This window comes from Ornithorhynchus anatinus, chromosome 8, assembly GCF_004115215.2.
Source record: "Ornithorhynchus anatinus isolate Pmale09 chromosome 8, mOrnAna1.pri.v4, whole genome shotgun sequence".
Classification (NCBI taxonomy): domain Eukaryota; kingdom Metazoa; phylum Chordata; class Mammalia; order Monotremata; family Ornithorhynchidae; genus Ornithorhynchus; species Ornithorhynchus anatinus.
In genome coordinates this window covers 43,057,622-43,081,764 of record NC_041735.1, presented here as the reverse complement: position 1 = coordinate 43,081,764, position 24,143 = coordinate 43,057,622, and the positions used below count along the sequence as shown (strand labels likewise).

Here is a 24,143-nt window from a genome sequence, read left to right as displayed (position 1 = left end):
AGAATTTATGGAGTTTATCACTTTTTTCTCTTTCAATATAATACAGATCGACTGTGTAATTCACTGCCTGGGGGAGGCCACTTCACCTAGCCAGGGATTTTACACAGAGATGGTCCAAAGCCAATCTGGGAGCCTATATTTAGATACTGATATCCGATTACTCTGAAGGTTCTGGAAGCCCACCCGGAGCTATGACGGCCCAGCTTCCGATATGAGTTTTTACCCTCAATGAAAACTGACAGAAGGAAGTCTCCTTAACCAGTGGAGACAGCTGGGCCAGACCGAGGCAAAAGATGAGCGAGTCATTCAGGCGCGAAGGAACATAAAGACCCTATTAGGATGGACCCTGCAACAGTCATGCAGACACAGTCCTTTGTGTCTGCGAGTTTCCTAACGTACGACATCAATGGCGAACGCCTTTGAATGGCTGTTGGGTTAATGGCGACTTGGGCGATGAGAATCAATCAAGGGCGGGGGGGGGGGGGGGTTCCCCGGGGGATATTTTTAGGAGGACTTCAAAAAGAGGGCGAGCTGCAGATTAGAGGGGAAGAGTAAGTCCCAGCAGGGGAAATGCTGAAAGTAAGGGAATTGAGAGGTGAGAAGAATTGAGAGCAAGGTGAGTTCGGGAGCAACAAACAGTCTGAGGTGGAGAACAGTGAGTGAAAAAGGGTGTAGGATGGAGGAAACTGATGGAAAACCTGAAAGCCAATAGTAAGGAGTGGCAAAATGAGTTCCTGACAGAGTTTCAGGAAGATAATAATAATAATGATGTTTGTATCTGTTAAGCACTTACTATGTGCAGAGCACCGTTCTAAGCGCTGGCGTATTCATTCAGTAGTATTTATTGAGCACTTACTATGTGCAGAGCAGTGTACTAAGCGCTTGGAATGAACAAGTCGGCGACAGATAGAGACGGTCCCTGCCGTTTGACGGGCTCACGGTCTGATCGGGGGAGACGGACAGACGAGAACGATGGCAATAAACAGAGTCGAGGGGAAGAACATCTCGTAAAAACAACGGCGACTAAATAGAATCGAGGCGATGTACATTTCATTAACAAAATGAATAGGGTAACGAAAATATATACAGTCGAGCGGACGAGTACGGTGCTGAGGGGACGGGAAGGGAGGGGGGAGGAGCAGAGGGAAATGGGGGGAAAAGAGGGTTGAGCTGCGGAGAGGTGAAGGGGGGGGGGGCGGCAGAGGGAGTAGAGGGAGAAGGGGAGCTCAGTCTGGGAAGGCCTCTCGGAGGAGGTGAGTTTTAAGTCGGGTTTGGAAGAGGGGAAGAGAATCAGTTTGGCGGAGGTGAGGAGGGAGGGCGCTCCGGGACCGCGGGAGGACGCGGCCCGGGGGTCGACGGCGGGACGGGCGAGACCGAGGGACGGCGAGGAGGTGGGCGGCGGAGGAGCGGAGCGTGCGGGGTGGGCGGCGGAAAGAGAGAAGGGAGGAGAGGTAGGAAGTTGGCAAGGTGACGTAGGGCCTCGAAGCCTAGAGTGAGGAGTTTCTGTTTGGAGCGGAGGTCGATAGGCAACCGCTGGAGTCGTCTAAGAAGGGGAGTGACAGGCCCAGATCGTTTCTGCGGGAAGATGAGCCGGGCGGCGGAGTGAAGAATAGACTGGAGCGGGGCGAGAGAGGAGGAAGGGAGGTCAGATTTAAAGCGCCAGGAGTCATCCACGCAGTTGGGGCGGCTGAAAGCCGTGCGGGTGTCCCAGGGGGAGTGAGAATGGGCCTTACAGATTCAGTGCCTACATTCACTGTGCTGAAAACTAGGTGCTTAGTAGGGAGGTGACGTTCGGGCAGGGCACCGGGGGCCCATTTAGAGTTCAGTGGCCCCAGTGTGGCTCCTTATGCATCTAACTTACTGGAAAGGAGTGACTTGGGGATCGGGGAGCGAGGGGGCGGGGAACAGAGCCCAGTGTTACATGCACATTTAATTAAGCCCCGGGAGATGGATCGGGATTATCCCGGCTTTGCAGATGAAGAAGATACAGCTGAGGAAAGTTAAACAGTTGGGTCCACAGGTTAAACAGGGCTGGACCTAGAAGAACTCGGCAATCCCTTATCTCAGGGAGAGGCAAGGATTTTCTGAAAAAAAAACACCACCACAAAAAACCTACCCGCCCAAAAACTAGCTGCCAGAGTCTAAATCCCAGTCAGTTCATCAGAAATATCTAACAGGTGTGAGAGATTAACCACTGATCATTAATGACTGCACTGATCACTAATTACTTGATGATAATAATAATAATAAAAAGACCATCCACTCCTGTCTACTTTTCAAGGATTGGAGAACTATATGCAAGAGGATCGGGCAAGAAATAATAATATAATAATGATAATTACGGTACCCGTTAAGCACTTACTATATGCCAAGCACCGTTCTGTGCACTGGGGTGGAGAGAAGATAATGAGGTCGGACACGGTCCCCGTCCCACGTGGGGCTCACGCTTCTTGATCCCCATTTTGCAAATGAAGGAACTGAAGCACAAACAGTTTAAGTGACTCGGTCAAGGTCACACAGCAGGGATTAGAAGCCGCGTGGCTCAACGGAAAGAGCCCGGGCTTGGGAGTCAGAGGTCATGGGTTCAAATCCCGGCTCCGCCGCTCGTCAGCTGTGTGACTTTGGGCGAGTCACTTCACTTCTCGGTGCCTCAGTGGCCTCATCTGTAAAATGAGGATGAAGACTGTGAGCCCCACGTGGGACAACCTGATCACCCCGTATCCCCCCAGTGCTTAGAACAGTGCTTTGCACACAGTAAGCGCTTAATAAATGCCATCACTGGGGAAGCAGCGTGGCTCGGTGGAAAGAACACGGGCTTGGGAGTCAGAGATCATGAGTTCGAATGCCGGCTCCGCCACTTGGCAGCTGTGTGACCGCGGGGAAGTCACTTCACTTCTCTGTGCCTCAGTTACCTCATCGGTAAAATGGGGATTAAGACTGTGAACCTCACGTGGGACAACCTGATGACCCTGTATCCGCCCCGGCGCTTAGAACGGTGCCCTGCATATAGTAAGCGCTTAGCAGACGCCAACGTTAATTGATTAACATTAAGTTAATTGTGACTCTCAGGCCCCTACTCTATCCTCTGAGCCACGCTGCTTCTCGGAACATCGGTGCCGCAAGACAGGCTGGAAATGAGAAGCCAGCGCATTTGCCTAGTCTCCCTCCCTCTGCTCCTCTTGCTTGGACCCTGGTGAAAAGTAGCGAGCCGGGGTTCGGCCTTGATGCGGGGAGAGGAGAGCGGTGTGCCTTTTGGGCAGGAGAAGAGGCACGCTGAACCTGGCTATCCTGCCTGGGGATTTTTGAGGGGAGGGGACGCTGGATACTGAGAAGCCGCGTGGCTCGGTGGAAAGGGCCCGGGCTTGGGGGTCAGAGGTCATGGGTTCGACTCCCGGCTCCGCCACCTGTCAGCTGTGTGACTGTGGGCGGGTCACTTCACTCCTCTGGGCCTCGGCTACCTCATCTGTAAAATGGGGATGAAGACTGTGAGCCCCACGTGGGACAACCTGATTCCCCCGTGTCTACCCCAGCGCTTAGAACGGCGCTCTGCACATAGTAAGCGCTTAACAAATACAAACATTATGGGAAGCAGCGTGGCTCGGTGGAAAGAGCCCGGGCTTCGGAGTCGGAGGTCGTGAGTTCGACTCCCGGCTCTGCCACTTGTCAGCTGTGTGACCTTAGGCAAGTCACTTACCTTCTCGGTGCCTCAGTCCCCTCATCTGTAAAATGGGGATTAACTGTGAACCTCACGTGGGACGACCTGATGACCCTACAGCTCCTCCAGCGCTTAGAACAGTGCTCTGCACATAGTAAGCGCTTAACAGATACCAACATTATTATACTGGATACTTTTGCTATCTTTCTGGCTACCCCAGCCAGCTATCTGGGTCCATACACAGGGTGAATTCTACACACTGGGGTGCGGGGAAGATTCCACTGGTCTACCCGACACCGTATATTCGGCTCTCTGCTGCTCTGAGCCAACCTAACGGAGAGAACCAAGACGCCGCTCCTCTCAGAGCCAAGAGAATGTGCTTCACTTTCCGGCGAGAGGAGAAAATTCAAACTAGGGGATTAAATGATTTAGCTCGTTATGGACAAAGTGTCTGCCAATTCTTTTTCTTTTAAATGGCAAATTGTTAAGTGCTCACGATGTGTGTCAAACGCTCTTCTAAGCGCAATTCTGTTGCACTGTAAAATAATGATGGCATTTGTTAAACGCTTAACTGTGCGCCAGGCACTGTGCTAATCGCGCTCTCCTAAGCACTTGGTACTTGCCGTTGTTTTTACGAGATGTTCTTCCCCTTGACGCTGTTTAGTGCCATCGTTCTCGTCTGTCCGTCTCCCCCCGATTAGACCGTAAGCCCGTCAAACGGCAGGGACCGTCTCTATCTGTTGCCGACTTGTTCATCCCAAGCGCTTAGTACAGTGCTCTGCACAAAGTAAGCGCTCAATAAATACTATTGAATGAATTGAATGAATGAATGAATGAGTACAGTGCTCTGCACATGGTTAGCACTCAATAAATACCACGGGTTGATTGGTTAATGAAAGGAAGCCCAAGAGGGAGGCCAAGTCTTCCAAAAAAAAAAAAAAAAAAAGTGGGAGGTGAGTGAACAACCGAGGATTTTAATTAAACGTCCTCAGCGTTAGTTCCGACATCATCGGGTACAACGCGGCTACGCTACCGGTGAGTGGGGGGGGAACGTGGTGAATGGTTTGAGGCTGAAAGACCTTCCCGACTCTATTTACAAGGTGTCTAGCCTTGGAAATCAATATCTACTTACCTCATAAACACACACGCTAAGGAGGTTAAGATCAGCAATCCCATCATACATCGCTACAAACTCTCTGCCCAGTAACGGTCACTCCCCTAAGTGGATTATGTGGTTGCTATTAGACTTTTAAAATCCACTGGAAGGGAATGTTATTCCATACCGAGAACCTAGAATTGGCCGAAACCACTCTCCCGGCAAGCCTGCAAGTCTGGCTGACAAGGCTGCCAATTACAGATTTCAGGCCCACTGCACATTTTAAATTTTCATCTGGAGAACACTTTGACATCATTTTCATCACCGATATGTCCCAAGGCTTCCATTTCCCCTATACCGGGATCCGTTTTGTAAATCCTCAGGGAACATAAAATACTCCCAAAGCGAAAAGCAGAAACCGGGCTTAAACATAACTGGGCCCATACATGTGACCCTCAAATACCTAGGGATTGTTATGGAAAGCAGCGTGGCTCAGTGGGAAGAGCCCGGGCTTCGGAGTCAGAGGTCATGGGTTCGACGGCCGGCTCTGCCACTTGTCAGCTGTGTGACTGTGGGCGAGTCACTTCACTTCTCTGGGCCTCAGTTACCTCATCTGTACAATGGGGATTAACAGTGAGCCTCACGTGGGACAACCTGATGACCCTGTAGCTCCCCCAGCGCTTAGAGCAGTGCTCTGCGCATAGTAAGCGCTTAGCAAATATACCAACATTATTATTATTAGTGGCACAGAGAGCAGGTAGCCCTCCCATATTTTCCTTTGCTCAGTAGCTGAAGTCAAGAGGGAGAGGTCACCCTAACGACTTAAGAAGAATGAAATATGGCATTTGTTAAGTGCTTTCTGTGTGCCAAGCACTACTAAGCGCTAGGGTAGAGACATACGGATCAGATTGGATAGAATCATGTCCCACACGCGGCGCACAGTCTTATTCTCATTTTGGGCAGGGAACGTGTCCGCTAACGCTCCAGCACTCGGTACAGTGCTCTGCGCACAGTAGGCACCCGATAAATACGGTTGATGGATTAATCCTCATTTTACAGAGAGGTAACTGAGGCCCAGAGAAGGTAAGTGATTCGCCCAAGGTCACACAGCAGATAAGTCAGAGAGCCAGGACGAAAACCCAGGTCCTTCTGACTCCCGGGTCCACGCTCTATCCACTAGGCTATGCCGCCTCTCAACTGGAATAGCGAATTCACAAGCACGACCATTCACACTGAAGGCTCGGACAATTATACGTGAAAAAGTCTAATTCTCCAGATGTTTATCCATCATATCATCATATGAACTACCTTATATGTGGCCTCTGCAAAGTGTCTAGTCAAAATGCTAAATTACAGGAAGAAATGGTTACTCAGTTTGGACAGCAACATTTTTTTTTTTTTTCGGTATTTAGGTATGTTAAATCACTTTTCTCATCATCGGAAGCACATTTCCAAGAATTAAATTACATTTCCAGAAACCTGAGATCTGGTTGAAGATTACGTAGTCTTTAGCAAGACCACAAATTTCTGGAAAGACATTTATCAGTGTTGTCACCCAGAATGGAAAGAGCCTGGGCTTCGGAGTCAGAGGTCATGAGTTCGACTCCCGGCTCCGCCACTTGTCAGCTGTGGGACTGTGGGCGAGTCACTTCACTTCTCTGTGCCTCAGTTACCTCATCTGTAAAACGGGGATTTACTATGAGCCTCACGTGGGACAACCTGATTACCCTGTATCTACCCCAGCGCTTAGAACAGCGCTCTGCGCATAGTAAGCGCTTAACAAATACCAACATTATTATTAAATGGTACTTATCTCTTGTAGTAAGATAACTAGCTACCCAAGAGAGAAGCAGAGTTTCCGGTCTCTCAAGGGGTCTCTTGGCAGGTTCTCTTAGGTGCTTTCTTCACTCATTCATTCAATCGTATTTAGTGAGTGCTGACTGTGTGCAAAGCACTGAACTAAACGCTTGGGAGAGCACATTACAACAACAAACAGGCACTTCCCCTACCCACAACGAGCTCACAGTCCAGAGGGGACTTTCTGATGCACGTTTCACTTTACGGTTTGATATATTTACACGTTACACGTAATATATCTACATATAGGCGTATATGGACCCAGCTCATACATACCATAAACACAATTACATACATAAATGCAGTGGACTGCTAAAAACGCAGCTACGTGACACTTTTAATTTTGCTGCGCAAGCTTTAACAACTCACAGGTTTACTTTTAAAGGCTTCCGATGTGAGCCCCAAGTGGGGCGTGGATTACGTCCAACCCGATTAGCTTGTATCTACCCCAGTAGATACTCCAGTACAGTAAGCACTTATCAAATGCCATAAAAAGGGTCCAAAATATGCAGTTTACACAATATTCTGCTCAACGAAAGTTGGAATTTCTGCCGTAAGAGATGTACAAGTTAAGGCTCAAGAAGTCCAGTTAAAATAAAACAAGATACCAGGACAAGTGGGCAGATTGCTGCCAGTTACTGAATGACAGCTCCTTTAAATATAGCTATCAGAAAAGATATTGTTCCAATTCCGCTGGAGTTTGAAGTCCCAGACCCACCTACCACCTACATTTCACGGAAGCATTTTTTACTGTTTACTTAGAAACACTAATGAAAGAACTGAAGCTCAACATTTTCAGTCCATGTTGTTTCTGTTTCAAAAACAAGTAGGCGGCATGATTTAGAGAAAAAAGTGAGCTGCAGTGTGTAAAGGGGCTAATCTCTCTTAAAGAGTAATAGTAAATAGGTGCAGAAAATGTTTCTTCTTTCTCAGTGGTCACAGAGGATGGAGCTATTGCCTTCTTTCTAATGCCAAATTTTGGGATAATGAAAGCCCATAACATGCAAAACCTATCCTTTCCAGGTGACATAAAGCCACAGTTCCCCGCATATGAATATTGTCCTGTCCCATTTTGAACAAGAGTGGACATAATATGGTATTTGTCAGGTGTTCACTACGTTCCATGCGCCGTCCTAAGTGTTGGAATAGATACAGTACAATCAGAATCTCTGACTCAATCCCTGTCCCCAACGGGGTTCATAGTTTGAGGGGGAGGGAGAACGGGTCATTTATCTCCATTTTACAGAGGAGGTAACTGGAAGCACAGAGAAGTAAAGGGACTTGCCCAAGCACAGAGGACAAGCGGTAGAGCCGGGTCAGAACCCAGATCGCCTGACTCAGGCCTTTGCTCTTTCCCCTAGGCCATACTGTTTCCTGGGACTCATTCATTCATTCATATTTATTGAGCGCTTACTGTGTGCAGAGCACTGTACTAAGCGCTTGGCAAGTACAGTTCAGCAACAAATAGGTAGAATCCCTGCCCACAGCAGGCTCACATCCACTTGACACGAAGCAGGGCATTGATTCGACACGTACAGCCCTCTGACAGTGATCATAATCACGTGGTGGAACAAAACCAATCACCAAGTGACATCACTTTCCAAAAGGAAATGTACACTACAAGCATAATATTCAAACTTTGTCAAGAGTTAATAATAAGAATGGTATTTGTTAAGTGCTTACTGTTCTAAGCGCTAGTGCACTGCAGTGAAACTGGTATTCACTGAGGTTTAAATCCTTTTCCAGGCTCTCTCTGAATTGGTTCCAAGATCATCATCAAGGTTTATGGTTTAATTAGGGTTACATGTGCAATTACAGTATCTGGCTCATCAGTCAAATGACACTTGAATTCTCAGGAGGTTTGTCCAAAAATCTAGTTATTTTACAAAGGGCCAGCTAATTCTCTTAATGTCACAGGTCCGGGGCCGGGCGGAATCAACCCTGCCCATCTGGATCAAAACCACTGATGACTCTGTTAGGGTTCGGTATACGAGAGCTTGGAAATTAATATTCTGCATGGACCAAATCTTGGGGCAGACTGTGACCAAAACATTTATTCTAATTCCCTAATGCTTAATCCTCAATCAATTAAAAATATTTATTGAGGGTTCACTGCATGCAGGGCACTGCCCTAAGCACTTGGGAGAGTATAATAGAATGGAGTTAGTAGCCCAAAATGAGCTGACAGTTTAAAGCGGGAGACAGGCATTAAAATAAATTAAGGCTACGTACCTACGTGCTGTGGGGCCGAGGGTGGGAGACTATTAAAGGCGAGGAGCGTACACATCCAGGGGCAACGTAGAAGGGAGGGAGAGTAGAGGAAAAGAGGGCTTAATTGGGGAACTCCTTTTGGAGACGATTTGAATAAGGCTTTGTAGGTGGGGAGAGTGGTGGTCTGTCTTTTCTGAAGGGGGAGGGAGTTCCAAACCAGAAGGAGGACGTGGGTGAGGGACCGGCGGTGACACAGATGAGATCGAGGTATGGTAAGTGAGTTGGTGTTGGAGAAGTGAACTGTGCAGACCGGGTTGTAGGAGGAAATCAGTGAGGCGAGCTAGGAGGGGGGAAAGCTGATTGAGTGCTTTAAAGCCGGTGAGGAGGAGCTTCTGTTTGACGCAGAAATGTATAGGCAACCACTGGAGGGTCTTCTGGATTGGGAAGACGTGGACTGGATTTTTTTTTTTTTTTTTAGAAAAATGATCCAGGCAGCAGAATGAAGTAGGGACTGGAGTGGGGAAAAGCAGGAGGCAGGGAGGTCAGGGAGGGAGCTGAATAGCAGTAGTACTTGTTAAGCGTAAGCCTGGAGGATATAACAAGTTATATTATAACTTGTACCTCAAGGGGCTCAGACTCCCAAGCTCGTGCTCCGTCCATTAAGTCGTGCGGCTATTAAGGTGGGATATTGTGGGATATAGGTGGGATATCGCGGCTCCTCCTCCTTCCCCCTTCACCTCCCCTCAGCTAAGCCCCCTTTCCCTCTGCTCTTCCCCATGACCCTTTCCCTCCCCTCAGCACCGTACTCATTTGTATATATATTTTTATTACCCTATTTATTTTGTTAATGAGGTGTATATTCCTTTGATTCTATTTATCGTGATAATGTTGTCTTGGTTCGGTTTCGTTCCGTTTTGCTCGCCGTCTGTCTCCCCCGATTAGACAGCGAGCCCGTCACTGGGCACGGACTGCCTCTATCTGTTGCCGAATTGTACACTGCAAGAACTCGGGACAGTGCTCTGCACATAGCAAGCGCTCTATAAATACTATTGAATGAATGAACGAATTGTAAGCGCTCGGATCAGCCGAGTAGTTGCAGTTAGGACGGAGAGGAAAGGATGGATTTTAGCGACGATGTGAAAGCATCGCCTATAGGATTTGGTGACAGATTGAATAGGGACGTTAAATGAAACAGAGGAGCCAAGGATAATGCCGAGCTGAGCTAGGGCCTGTGAGATAGGGAGGACAGTGATGGGAAAGATGGAGAGAACAGGGTTTGGTTGGGCAGATGAGGAGTTCTGGTTTGGACAAGTTAAGTTTAAGGTGTCAGGAGGACATCCAAGTAGAGATGTCCAGAAGCCAGAAAGAAATGAGGGACTGCAGAGAAGTCGGGGTTGCAGAGGCAGATTCGGGGCTCATCCATGCAGAGATGGAAGTTGAAGCCACAGAGCAAATGAGTTCGGCAAGGGAGTGCGTGTAGATGGAGAACGGAAGGAGACCCAGAACTGGGTCCCCGGCTGAGGTTCCATTTTCATTTACTGTCTAGTTCAAATATTATTTTACAATAGCAACTCTTATTTCAGCTAAAGTCATGTTAGCAAATATAATACCAACGTGACATTTCTAGGCAGACCGGGGTTATAGACATCCACGATTCTAATGGCTAGACCGAGGCCATCCTCGAAACCTTCATAAGCGTTGCCTAAGGGAATGTACCTTTTCCTGGAATGTCATTACGTTTTAATAGGAATTTCAGAACAATTACTGCGCTAAATATGGTTTTATATTTCACAGTTGCCTAAACTCACTCAGTCCTGATTAGAAAAAAAAAAAAAATGCCACTCACCGTTCTTCTTGTAAAACATGATCTCTCCCTTGAATTCGACTTTTTCCTCCAGTGACTTTTCAATCTGAAGAGTCAGCTGCTCATTGGTTTCCATACCAAAGAGAAATTTACAGCTGCAGCTCTTCTGCATGACTTCGGTTCGCGTAAATCCGGCAAGCTCACAGAAGCCATCCGAACAGTAAACTATAGGGAACCCCTTAGCCACCTGAGCATTGGCAAGGATGAAGTTGCTATCTGTGGAAGAACGGAGAGACAAATCTCGAATTAAAAACCAAAAGAAGATTCCCTTGTTTTAAAACTGTGCCCAACAGGCCACCCTCCTGCAATCTCTCCCCTCGGAGGAACGGAATTAAAATACGGAAAGGGTCGACACGGACAGGATGGGGATGCGAAAGTGGTGTCTACATCTGCTGGGGCACGGTAGCGGAGGTTTAGGCCTAGTTAATCAATCCATGGTATCTACCGAGTGCTTACTGGGTGCAGAGGACTGAACTAAGCCGTGGGAGAGAACAATATCACAAAGTCGGTAGAAACGGTCCCTGCCCACATGGGGCTTTCGGTCTAAAGGGGGAGACGGGCACTGAAATAATTACAGATGAGGAGACGGCAGGACATGAGGATATGTACATCGGTACTGTGAGGCTGAAGGCACGATGAATATCGAGTGCTTAAACGGTACAGATGCAAGCGCATAGGTGAGGCAGAAAGGAGAGCGAGTAGGGGAAATGAGGGTTTTAGTCGGGGAAAGCCCCTTGGAGGAGATGGTGGGATTTGTTAAACGCTTACTACGCGCCAGGCACTGTACCGAGGGCGGGGGTGGAGGCAAGCAAATCGGGTTGGACACAGTCCCCGTCGCCCGCGGGGCTTCCGGTCGTAGTTCCCGTTTTACGTACGAGGTAACTGAAGCACAGAGAAGTGAAGTGACTTGCCCAAACTAATAATATTGGTATTTGTGAAGCGCTTACTATGTGCAGAGCACTGTTCTAAGCGCTGGGGGAGATACAGGGTAATCAAGTCGTCCCACGTGAGGCTCACAGTTAATCCCCATTTGAATGATAATAATGATAATGTTGGTATTTGTTAAGCGCTTACTAAGTGCAGAGCACTGTTCTAAGAGCTGGGGAAGATACAGGGTCATCAGGTCGTCCCACGGGAGGCTCACAGTTAATCCCCATTTTACAGATGAGGTAACGGAGGCCCAGAGAAGTGAAGTGACTCGCCCACAGTCACACAGCTGACAAGTGGCAGAGCCGGGAGTCGAACCCATGACCTCTGACTCCCAAGCCCAGGCTCTTTCCACTGAGTCAGAAAAGTGGCAGCAACAGGATTAGAACCCAGGTCCTTCCGACCTTCAGGCTCATGCCCTCTCTCCACTAGGCCCCGCTGCTTCTCTAAGAGATGTGATTTTAATAGGGTTTTTAAGGTGGGGAGAGCGGTGGTCTCTCGGATAATTAAGGGGGAGGGAGTTCCAGGACACGGGCAAGGACGAAACAGACAAGACTGAGGTACGAGTGAGTAAGTCGGCATTTGAGGAGTGAAGCGTGCGGTCTGGGCGGTAGTTGGAGATCGGTGAGGTTAAGGCAACCGGGATTCCCGCTTCTGAAATCATTCTGTGAACTGAGGCAAGTCTGCTTGCTTTTGTCGTGCAGGCTTTGGATACGGTAAAGAAACTCCAGGCCTGAAAGCTCTGTGCACTTGAAATGGAGCGGGGTGTGACTGAACCGCGGCTTCCGAGCCGAGTACGGTTCTTCGGTTTTTACGGCGTAGCTCCCGAAGCCCGAGCTAGGCTACGTGGCACGGTCGACGTGGTCGTGAAGTTAGGGAACAGGGGGCTGCGGCCAGCACAGATCATCTCTGTACTCCCTCCCGCTTATTCTCATTAAGTCACGGCCCGCCACGAAGCTGCTCTTTGGCACTTAGGGAACACCGGCAGAGGCACCAGCCCCTGGGACTGAGGCCAGTGTGAGGGAAAGGTAAGTCTGGCCACCGCTGCATCATGTTCTCTATGTTCTACTGTGGCCTAGATAAATTTATAATAATCATTACAGTATTCGCTAAGCGCTTACTGTGTACTAGGCACTGGGGTAGATACAAGACAGTCGGGTTGGACACAGTCCCTATCCCACGGAGGGCTCCCAGTCCTAATTCCCATTTTACAGATGAGGGAAATGAGGAACGGAGAAGTTGAGGGACTTGCCCGGGGTCACGCAGCGGACACGGGTCGGAGCGGGATTAGAACGCAGATCTTGCTGACTCCCGGGCTCGTTCTCCATCCACTAGGCCATACCGCTTCTCTAGATATACTCTAGCTACCTCAGTGAAGGATCTGAAAGGATGGAAGAAGGCCCTCCAGCTCTGCAGGCGCCTAAGGGCCCCAGGGAGAAGGAACAGTCTTGCTAGCTCTGGACGTAGTTCATTCATTCAATCGTATTTATTGAGCGCTTACCGTGTGCGGAGCACTGTACTAAGCGCTCGCACAGCCATGCAGGGAAGGACTCTACCAATGTCTGGTAGGTGTCACTTCCTGAGGAAGGCATTTGCCCCTAGCTTTCCACTCTTGCCAAGCACCGCGATCAAAGGATAATCAGGTCCCACGTAAGGTGCAAAGAGTTAGTACAAAGGGGAACGGGAACTGAAACCCCATTTTGCAGATGAGGGAACTGAGGCACAGAGAAATTCAATGACTCGCCCAAGGTCACCCAGCACGAGCCGGGATTCGAAGCCAGGGTCCCTGACTTTCAGGCCTGTGCTCTTCCCACTAGACAACGGTGCTTTCATTTGTGAAAGGTGATCATCTTTGAGTAAAACGTGGTCTTTAGCAATCCAGAGCCTTCACAAGCAACGCTGATACGATGGCAGCAGAAGAGGAGGATTTGAGCCTTAACTCTTTCATTTCCCCTCTCCAATGCCTATATTCATTTCCGGTATTCTTGGGAAAACAGGTTTAAGAAAGCTCATGAAGTCAGGATACTACACGCGGATTTCTGAGTGGATAGGGGAGAATTACAGAAGGCCCTAATTGGAATAAAATCAGAATGCAGATAACTTGGAGCTTTAATGTGTGATTCTAAAATTCATAGAGAATCACCCCTCTACTCTCCCAGTGTTCAATCCACAGTCTCACACCCGCCCTACTTTCCGTGACCCACTGCTTAATCAATCAGCCCTGGCACAAGCTCTCAAATCTTCCCATTTTCTCCCGCTTTATATCTCCTTTGCTACCTCCTCTCCCCATTCTTTTTCAACTCCTTCTTCCCCATTCATTTTACTAGATTCTGTCTCCCCGTTCAACCTATTCCTGATTATCATGCATCTTCTTCCTTTTGCTCGATTTTTCTCCTCTGTCCTTCTTGCAAACCTCTGCTTCCTTTTTGCCCCCCCCCCCCCCGCCTTTCATTATTCCATTCTTCTCGGTCCCACTCCTGTAGGTTTCTTTGTTCTCCGAAGCAAGGTTTCTTTGTTCGGAGAAGCAGTCGAGCCTAGAGGAAAGAGCCTGGTATTTGGAGGAGCTCGGTTCTAATCCCAGCTCTGCCACTTGCCTGCTGTGTGACTTTGGGAAAGTCACTTAACTTCTCTGTGCCTCGGTTTCCTCATCTGTAAAAAGAGGATTAATACCTGTTCTCTCTACCCCTTAGATTGTGAGCTCCACGTGGGACTTGGAGTGTGTCTGAACTGATCGTCTAGCCCAGCACATAGTACAGTGCTTAGTGCATAGTGCGAGCTAAACCAATATCACCACTATTATTATTATTCCTCCTATCCCTCCTTTGTCTGTTCTGAGATCTTTTTCATCTCTCCTGGACATACCCACTGTGCCTCTGCGAAAGAGCAGGCATTTTAAGGAAGAGGACCCGACAGCCCTCATTGCCATCGAGGGCTGAAGGAGACAGCAAAGAGGAAAACGAGTCCCTTTCCTTCCCCTCTCCCCACTAGTCTAATGTACGTCGCTTCCAGAGGAAGACGAAGGCCCCGGTTTCTCTTTCGGGGTCTCCGGGGTGTCTAAGTCCCGGATGGAGGGCGATCCGGAGACACAATCTCACCGGGCTCCAACTCCCGAAAGGGAAACAAGGTGGAGATCCCAAGCTGGAAGGGTTTGTTCATCCCGGTTGGATCAATCATCGGTCCTGGGCTTGGAGACTACCTGGCGCCTTCCCGCTGCTCCTACTACAATTCACATGTCTTCCCCTCTTCTTGGGCTGCCTCACCAACCCAAGTGCTCTGCCCACTCTCCCCAGTATTCCCTCTGCTAAATGCGGTGAAGTGGAATCAACGGCCAAGATAGTCACAGCACTGAGAAATAAAGTGGCCACTGACAGTAGTGGAAACTACTGAAAAAGGAAACGTAACGTTTACCTGTGTTACACCGGGCTCGGAGCAATGAAATGACATAACACATGTCATTTTGCAAAGAATACACTGATCTCACTCAAACTTGGTGACATGTGTACTGTTTCCATTTCACTCCCCCACCCACACATAAACACCTCCCTCTCGCTCGCTTCCTCTGTCCCTTTGAAGATGGGTACTAGACTGAGCTACAGAATTTAGCAGCAGGAGCTGTGACAGATAGAGGTTGAGTGTTTTAAATGAAAGTATTGAACAATACCTATGCCAGAGCTTAGACCAGTGCTCAACACATAGTAAGCACTTAACAAATACTATAAAAAAAATATAGCCAACAAGTGCTAAATCCTTCCCGGACAGAGAATCGACCATCTGTAAACCAGACTAACCAGTATAAAAACAGAGACAACTGGCCATTCTATTAAAGCGGCAAGAGGCTACGGAATAGAAAGTGCTGGAAATGAGGACGAGATCAGGCCGCTCCCTGCAATATGGTACGGTGATGCTGGTGATTTTTTTTTTTCTCTAACTGGCATTCGATCAGCACCAGTAGAGGAGCTGGGGCCAGTGGGGAGGAGAGCGTTGGAAGTTATTTAGAGCCCTGTTGTGACTCTGGGAAACCATTCCGGTGCATGACATCAGCAGGGCAATAATGGTTCCCTGGGGGACTGAATTATTTACCATCCCTCCCGTTTCCCCATTTTGCCCTTCCTACCTCTCCAGAGCCCAATCTTAGAAGTGCCTCAGCTAGAAGGAACAGAGCAGTACATACTCTTAATAAAGTCGCTTCTGTTAAGGGTAATAATAGTTCACCTGAGGAAAGTTCTAAGAGCAGACGGGAAACGCCGGGGCTCATGAATGCAAAGCAGGGAGAAACAGTAGACGCTGAACTGTAGACAATTAATCACACCTCAATAAACAAGCGATTCATTGTTACAGAAAATCTGCATCGCCTGGTTTAATGATCAGACGGCGAACAGCAGCTTCCTATTCATTTCACTCCATCTGAAGAAGCTGGGTGCCCCAACGGGCATTTTACTGTCAATTTGTACGGGGATCCAAAAGATCTGAATTATTTAGCAGTTTTGGAGATTTTTTTTTTTCTTTTCACACCCAGACAGTCCTGATTTGGGTTTTTGAAGGTGAGTGGAAAAAGAACGATACAAATGAGTTTATCCATTCTGGTTTGGCAGTCACTAGGAGCTCTCCCCGGTTCCCACTCTGCAAGTGCTCTTCTGGTTAGAGGGTTATTCAGATAGGTTTCGTAATTTCACAGTGCTTTCCAGCACCTCATTTGTCTGCTAAATATTCCTTTTCACTTCACGGGGCTCAAGTTGAATTAGGCAGAAAAGATTAATGGATTTATAGAAGATTATTGTAACAAGCAGCAGGAAACTCAAGAGTAAACTGATTTGAGAGAAATAGATGTTTCGTGGATATGAGATCGGTATATTTTTGTGGAATGTTGTCACAACAGTGCCAAGGAAATAAACGTTGTTGATTTTAGCGACACTTGTTCATGAAAAAGCTCGAGGAATCCGTCAGAAGTAAAGGAGTGGATAAGAGCACAATCTCTTCTTTCTATTGGGAAAACTTTCTCTTCTTCCCTAAGGTATAAGGACTTGATGGTTCCCCTAAAGTGGAGAAAGATAAAAAGCAAACGTTGGAGAAAGATATTTTCTTGTAAAAAGATGGGGCTGAAGCTAAAGCAGTGCCACTGTGGGCAGCCTGGGGTCCTCATCCAGTGCGAAGCAGCGTGGCTTAGTGGATACGGCACGGGCCTGGAAGTCAGAATGACCTGGGTTCTAATCCTGCTCTGCCACATGTCTTGCTGTGTGATCTTGGGCAAGTCACTTAATGTCTCTGGGCCTCAGCTACCTCACATGTAAAGTGTGGATTAAGAGTGTGACGGGGACTGTGTCTAATCTGATTAACTTGAATCTACCCCACTGCTTAGAACATATACTTGGCACATAGCAAGCGCTTAAAAACCATAATTATTATTACTATTATTAGCACAGGTCATAGTACACTGCTTGGCACCTAGTAAGTGCTTAATAAATATAAATATCACTATATTTACTTTTATCTACATGCCAATATGCCTCCATCAGATGCTATAATTTCTGTTCTGATTTTCAACTAGGACTTCATAGCATGGGTGGCTCTATGTGAGCGTGTGGGCAACTGTGAGGAGCGGGGTGTCGGGGAGAGGGCAGTGGTGCTCCTGGTGGCATGTGCATCCCAAGAATGGCTGCTGGGTCTACCCATCCCCTCCCCATGTCGGTTTGCCCGGGATCTCGAGGTTGCCTTAAGGCCACCAGGAAGGCAGTAGGCTGGGGATGTAGGGAGAAGGTGGAATGGAAGAGCCCAAGGTGCCGTCTGCCCTCACGTGCAGGAGCCCCTATAAGCCCTGGGCCAACGTCCCATTGGTGCCTCCATTCATTCATTCGATCGTATTTACTGAGCGCTTAATGTGTGCGGAGCACTGTACTAAGCAATTGGGAGAATACAATGTAACAGTAAACAGTCACATTCCCTGCCCACAGCCCCATGACCCACAACTCAGAGAGGGCTCCACATCTTTCCAAGTGGGACCAAAGAAATCAAACACCAAGTGGGACGGCCAGGAAAGGAACGTACAAGGGGGTCCAGTGACCCTGACTCGGGATCACTTCAACCCATCCCCCAGTGTTCTGCACCATGGCAGGGGTAAGGAATCACACTCACCAAGTGGTAAGGAGCTCCCTAAGACAAGAGATCTGGGGCAATTACCCTAATTAGCCTCGCCCTAGGCATGGTCTTGAAAGAGAAACATTAATGAGTGGCCATTCGATGACACGTAGCGTGGAAATAATCATGGGCAGAGCTAATGTTGGTCTGAATTAATATCTCGGGGTGGATACGGGACTGGTCTGTGCAGAATATGTAGAGAAACCTGCTTTGTGAGACACTTACGGACAACCTAGATTGACGTTTTTCAACTACAAATCAGTGAGGCACGATACTGTGAACCACGAAAGGGTATAGATTTAGGGAACCCATCAAAAAGTGAGACCATAACTGAGGAAGCCACAAAGGAAAGGGGTTCACTGTCCCTGGTCAAAGAGGCTGCTGGAGCTTCCCGTGGCCAGCCCTTGACTTCACTCTACGTGGCTGCAAGGCCAAGTGGTCCTTCCGGGACAGCTCTAGTGCAGGTGAAGGGAGATTCAATTATAAAGTCCTGAAGTGCAGGAATCAAGTGTTTCCCTTTCTCTGTTCCTCCCCACAGCACCTCCTGGCATTCTCTGTACCGAATGGAATTTCAATCAATGTTGATTTTTAGGTAGACAAAAAAGTTGATTAAATCCTTGCTGGGAAGGGATCACGAGGCCAACGAGAGACCAATTCAAGTAAGGTATGGAGGTTTTCCTAATGCCCAAATTTCCCCTCTATGAAATATTGAGCTATTCAATTAGATTAACCAGTGATCATCATCAGAGATGGCAAATCCCGGTTCCCTTAGCAGCCCCAGCATTTAATTGATCATAACGCTTTAAACATTATACGTAATTACTTTAATTGCAGTTGCTTACCCCCATTACCTTATTAAATCGGCGGCGATACTTGAACCCCTATCTGTCAAGACTGGTTGCTTTGATTTCTTTAGGAACTGGCTACCTCGTATTCAAATTTAGGGCTTTGAGTAAAATTAAAAGTCCAAATGAGAATGAACCTATCAAATTCTAAAACTCTTATACATGTACATTCTGAGGGTAAGCACCGTGTAGAGAGGAAACTCGACTCTGCTGTCAGTTGTAAATTCCCAAAGGATTAGTACAGTGTATTGCATCTCGTGGGTGCTCCGTAAATACTTTTATTATAACTCGTACTGAAATTAACTAAAATAGTCAATAAAAAGACCTCATTTAGCATTACAATGATCACTTATACTATTGTTCAAAAATATTTAGACTGTGAGGCCCATAAGGGACAGGGTCCGTATCTGACCCGATGAGCTCGTATCAACATAATATGGAGTCATCTGTTTGAAACGTCACTCGGAATACATCACTTCCTTCCTCAAAATCTTCCATTAGCTACTCATACTCTTCTCATTAAATTAAAAGCTCCTAACCAGTGGCTTTAAGGCTCGCCGTGGCCCAAGTCCTCCCGCTGTCCTGGACTGCCCTCCCTCCTTACCTCCGCCAAACTCTCTTCCCCTCTTCAAAGCCCTACTGAGAGCTCACCTCCTCCAGGAGGCCTTCCCAGACTGAGCTTCCCCTTTTCCCTCTGCTCCCTCTCCGCCCCCTTCACCTCCCCTCGTCTAAGCCCCCTTTCCCCCCTTTCCTTCTGCTCCTCCCCCTCTCCCTTCCCCTCCCTCAGCACCGTGCTCATTTGTATAGATTTTTATTACCCTATTTATTTGATGACCCTATTTATTTTGTTAATGAGGTGTACATCCCCTTGATTCTATTCATTGTGATTAAGTTGTCTCGTTTTTGTCCGTCTGTCTCCCCCGATTAGACTGTAAGCCCGTCGATGGGCAGGGATTGTCTCTATCTGTTGCCGAATTGTCCGTTCCAAGCGCTCAGTACAGTGCCCCGCACATAGTAAGCACTCAATGAACACTATTGAATGAATGAATGGGCCAAGTATTGTCACAAGCACTGGGCTAGGTACGATATTAAGCAGATCGGACAAACGGGGCTCTCAGTCTAAGGAAACTGTCCCAGAGAAGTTAAGTGACTTGCCCAAATCACCGGCCGGCAAGTGGCAGAGCTGGGATTAGAACTCGGTCTCCTGACTCCTAGGCCCATTCTCTTGGCACTGCCCCAGGCTGCCGCTCAAGAAAATAACCTTTCGGCTTACACAGCCACTTTTTCCCCCACTTAACCCCAATTTATACTCCGCCTCTTCTCAATTAAGCTTCTGACTTTCCTTTACTACTTTCTTAACTCTGACCCGACTCGCTCATTCTTTCCACAGCATGGAATTCCCTCCCTTGTTCCTCTCACATTTTTTGCCATGTACTCATATATCAAATCAGTGAAGTAAAATCTAAAAAAAAATCACTGCATATAGACATTTCTGACAACTCTCCTTGAAAAGAAGTGACTGCTATATATACCGCTGTATCTTTAAGAGCCACATATTGAAGCTGTTTAGGCAGCTACAGAGAAAGACCCAGAGTGTCTCTTTAAACCAGACATAAGCCTCTATCTGTGGAGAAAATAGAGGCATGGATTCTATACCTCACCCCAAAAGGGTGTGGGGGGGGGGAGAGGTAGAAAAGACACCCTAAATATTACCAACTTTACCTAACTCCAAGTGCGTCCCCGAGGAACCCCGCCTGATAACGCTTTCATCTTGCTACATGGACAGAATCTTACATTTCCCACATCGTCTTCATAAACCAAGGACAGTCTTAATATATACGCAGATAGATGTGAGCGAATTGGAGAGTCCTCTCTCCTCTACAGGTTTTGACGAGTTAAAAGGGAAAAATCAGGTTTTCAAAATCATTTATGATGACTAGATATCAGAGTTTATCTTGACTTAACATGTTACATAGTTAGAATTCCTGATAGACTGCAAACTCCCTGAGGGCAGAGATCATGTCTACTAACTCTTATAAGCAGCGTGGCTCAGTGGAAAGAGCCCGGGCTTGGGAGTCAGAGGTCATGGGTTCGAATCCAGACTCTGCCGCTTGTCAGCCGTGTGACTGTGGGCAAGTCACTCAACTTCTCTGTGCCTCAGTTACCTCATCTGTAAAATGGGGATTAACTGTGAGCCTCACGTGGGACAACCCGCTTACCCTGTATCTGCCCCAGCGCTTAGAACAGTGCCCTGCACATAGTAAGCGCTTAACAAACGCCGACATTATTACTCTCCCTAGTGCTTAGTGCAGTGCGCTGCCCAAAGTGAGCACTCAATAAATACTATCGATTCCTATTGTTCTCTAGATTTTTTTTTTTACAAAAGGAGACCTTTAATATAGTGAAGTCCTGATTGCTGAAAAGGTGTGGATTTTTAGGATTTCATTTGATTCTTTAAGCTTGAAAATGTATCAATTTCTAAACTCTTCGTTTATAGCAATTTCTCTGCCCAAATGGACTTGGTTTGATTTATGATTCATATTAATTCTGCCACACTTGCCTGAAGTTGATTTAGTGCATTTGCGTAATGATTTCTTAACATCCACCACTGTCAATAGAATGTTCATAAATTTTAGATGTGCTATAAATATCCTTTCCTCCGGGGCGGTCCGCCCTCCTTCCCACTCTGAAGAAATTCTGACGTTACCTAGGGTCACCGGCATCTAGAGTCGGTCGGCTTTCTTCTTTTACGTGATTGTCATCATTCTTCTCGCTCCAATACAGAGCCCTAACTGCAAAACTCAATTTGGACATTGCGTAGTTTGGGGTTGATATCCACATAATATCAATATCCACAATTAAGCACAGCTGCCATAGCTTTGCTTTGCCACAGCAACAGGTAGCTGAACGTCGAATGCCTCCTTAGTCATTTGCAGCATTTACACATGTAAGCAAATAATATTTCCGGTTAACACTTCCCGACGCAGACTCCGTGGTGGACGAACGACAAAAGTAAAAGCTAAATATCTGAAATTCAACCCAAATATTTTCCTGGATTCAAATACTAATAATTATCCTTTTTTTTTAATTCTGAAAAGACATTCTCTAGCTTTTAGAAGGCAGAATGATCTAGGTAGCTTCCAGATTAAGGTATTGCTCAACACTCATAAGTAGCGTAAGAGTCAATATGTTTTTGCAGCAGATCAGACACAAGAAAAATGTAGCAACGTGGTTTTTCAGTCCTTACAAAGGCGCCTCATAATAATAATAATAACGGTGGTATTTGTTAAGCGCTTACTATGTGCAGAGCACTGTTCTAAGCTCTGGGGGAGATACAGGGTCATAAGGTCGTCCCATGTGAGGCTCACGGTCTTAATCCCCATTTGACAGATGAGGGAACTGAGGCACAGAGAAGTTAAGTGACTCGCCCACAGTCACACAGCTAAGTGGCAGAGCCGGGATTCGAACCCATGACCTCTGACTTCCAAGCGCGTGCTCTCTCCACTGAGCCACGCTGCTTCTCCCCCAGCAGAAATTCTGATCTCTGGACTCTAGAAGTGGCTTAGGAAATTTGGCTGCCCTGAAAAGCTCCTTAAGACTCTGAGATGAGCTCTGAACATCGGGTCGAGTCCTAGGGAAGGATGGAGATGACTGAGCCCCAGAGGCGTATACCCTAAAATTCATGCAAATGATCGTAAATCATTTCACCACCTGATCGAGCATTACAGATTGATGCTAAATCTAAAGGAAATTGAGGTCATTTATCAGTCTGCACCAGGGAAGTGATTCAAAATACTGGAATCACAGGGAAACTGCGGTAACTCAGCAGCACGGTAACGATGCACCCGTACGCAAGGAAGTCAACAATCAAATCGAGAATGCCGGAAGGTTCTCTGGCAGACTGACGAAGCCAGTGTGGTAACAGATAACATTAGGCTTCACGCCAGACCAAAGGTCTTCGACCGAGAGCTGTACTGCCGTCCACCCTTCTCTGCAGAGAGGGGATCTGGACTCCCCGCAGAAGTAACAATAATAAGATTACTTATCGGTCACATATAACCCTCCGCACGGTTGCATTAGAATCACTTGGCTCAGTGGAAAGAGCCCGGGCTTGGGAGTTAGAGGTCATGGGTTCGAATCCTGCCTCTGCCACTTGTGAGCTGTGTAACTGTGGGCAAGTCACTTCACCTCTCTGTGCCTCAGTTACCTCATCCGTCAAATGGGGATTAAGGCTGTGAGCCTCACGTGGGACAACCTGATCACCCTGTATCAGCTTAGAACAGTGCTCTGCACATAGTAATCGCTTAACAAATACCAACATTCTTGATTCCATTTATTGCTCTTGATTCTATTTACTGCCATTGTTCTTGCCTGTCCGTCTCCCCCGATTAGACTGTAAGCCCATCAAAGGGCAGGAACTGTCTCTATCTGTTACCAATTTGTCCATTCCAAGCGCTTAGTACAGTGCTCTGCACATAGTAAGCGCTCAATAAACGCTATTGAATGAATGAAGGAATAAACTCAACATCAAGAGGCCAATCAGAATCACAGGCAAGAAATCTGGAACAATTTTGGGCCCCTAATATTCAAGCCACGCTCATCTGAATTCAGCTACAATGGGCGGGGCATGAGAGAAGACAGCAGGAAACCCAAGATCTGCTGCGTGATGGAGCTGAAATTGGGAAACCAGAAGCTAGAAGGATAGAGGCGACATTTTAAGAATATGGTAAAACGGCTTCAGAAAATGCTGCATTTCGGGCTGAAAATAGAGTCAACCAAACCTCAGACAATACGACACAACATAGGCGGTCAGGGCTGGAGGGCTGCTTTGGCCTTCTCAGTCACATGAGTATCCGTGGATGAATTTCACGATTATGGGCATCTTCCTCAAACGCTGAGGACGTGTGTGTGTGTGTGTGTGAGAGAGAGAGAGAAACACTATTTTTGAACCCATTTCTGGTGGAAATGAAAACATTTGATCTGGGAACTCCGATTAAATGTATTCAGTTTTTATTCGACTTTATTTTATTTCAATTGTATCTACTGAGTGTTTACTTTGTGCACAGCATTTTACGTGGGTGAATACAGGCATAGCCCCAGTTCCAACCACTAGCCCTTTATCTCATTTGTGTACTTCTTTCCCAGAACTGACTGCAGTGTTTTGCACAAAGTTGGCACTTAATACTATTAATGCAAGATTTATTTTTCAAGTGATCATCAATCGTGAGGGAACACTCAGAGAAAATATGGAGTTTTTTTATAATTTGGCTGTTCTGAGAAGGGCTTTGAAAATGGGAAGAGCTGTGGTCCGTTGGCTATGAAGAGGAAGGAAGTTCCAGGGAGGGGAGAAGGGTGAAGACAGGAGATCAGCAGCCAAAGAGACGAGAACGATAACGACGGAGAGCCGGTTATCTTAAAAGGAATGAAGACTGTGAGCTGAGGTGTAGAACAGAAGAGAAAGGGTAAGTAGGAGGGAGAAAGATAACTGGGCATTAAAGACAACTATCAGGGGTTTCTGCTTAATGCGGACAGGACTGGGCAGCCGTAAGAGGTTTT

General features: G+C 47.2%; 1 protein-coding gene across 3 annotated transcripts in view; it reads right to left on the bottom strand.

Moving 5' to 3' along the window:
* Positions 1 to 24,143, bottom strand: part of KCNH8 (potassium voltage-gated channel subfamily H member 8) — a 256,175-nt gene that overhangs the window by 169,053 nt on the left and 62,979 nt on the right. For all 3 annotated transcript variants that reach the window (XM_029071286.1, XM_029071289.1, XM_029071285.1), the window contains exon 2: positions 10,666 to 10,899. In XM_029071286.1, coding sequence (XP_028927119.1) covers positions 10,666 to 10,899 — 234 coding nt within the window. The remainder of the gene's footprint in view (positions 1 to 10,665; positions 10,900 to 24,143) is intronic.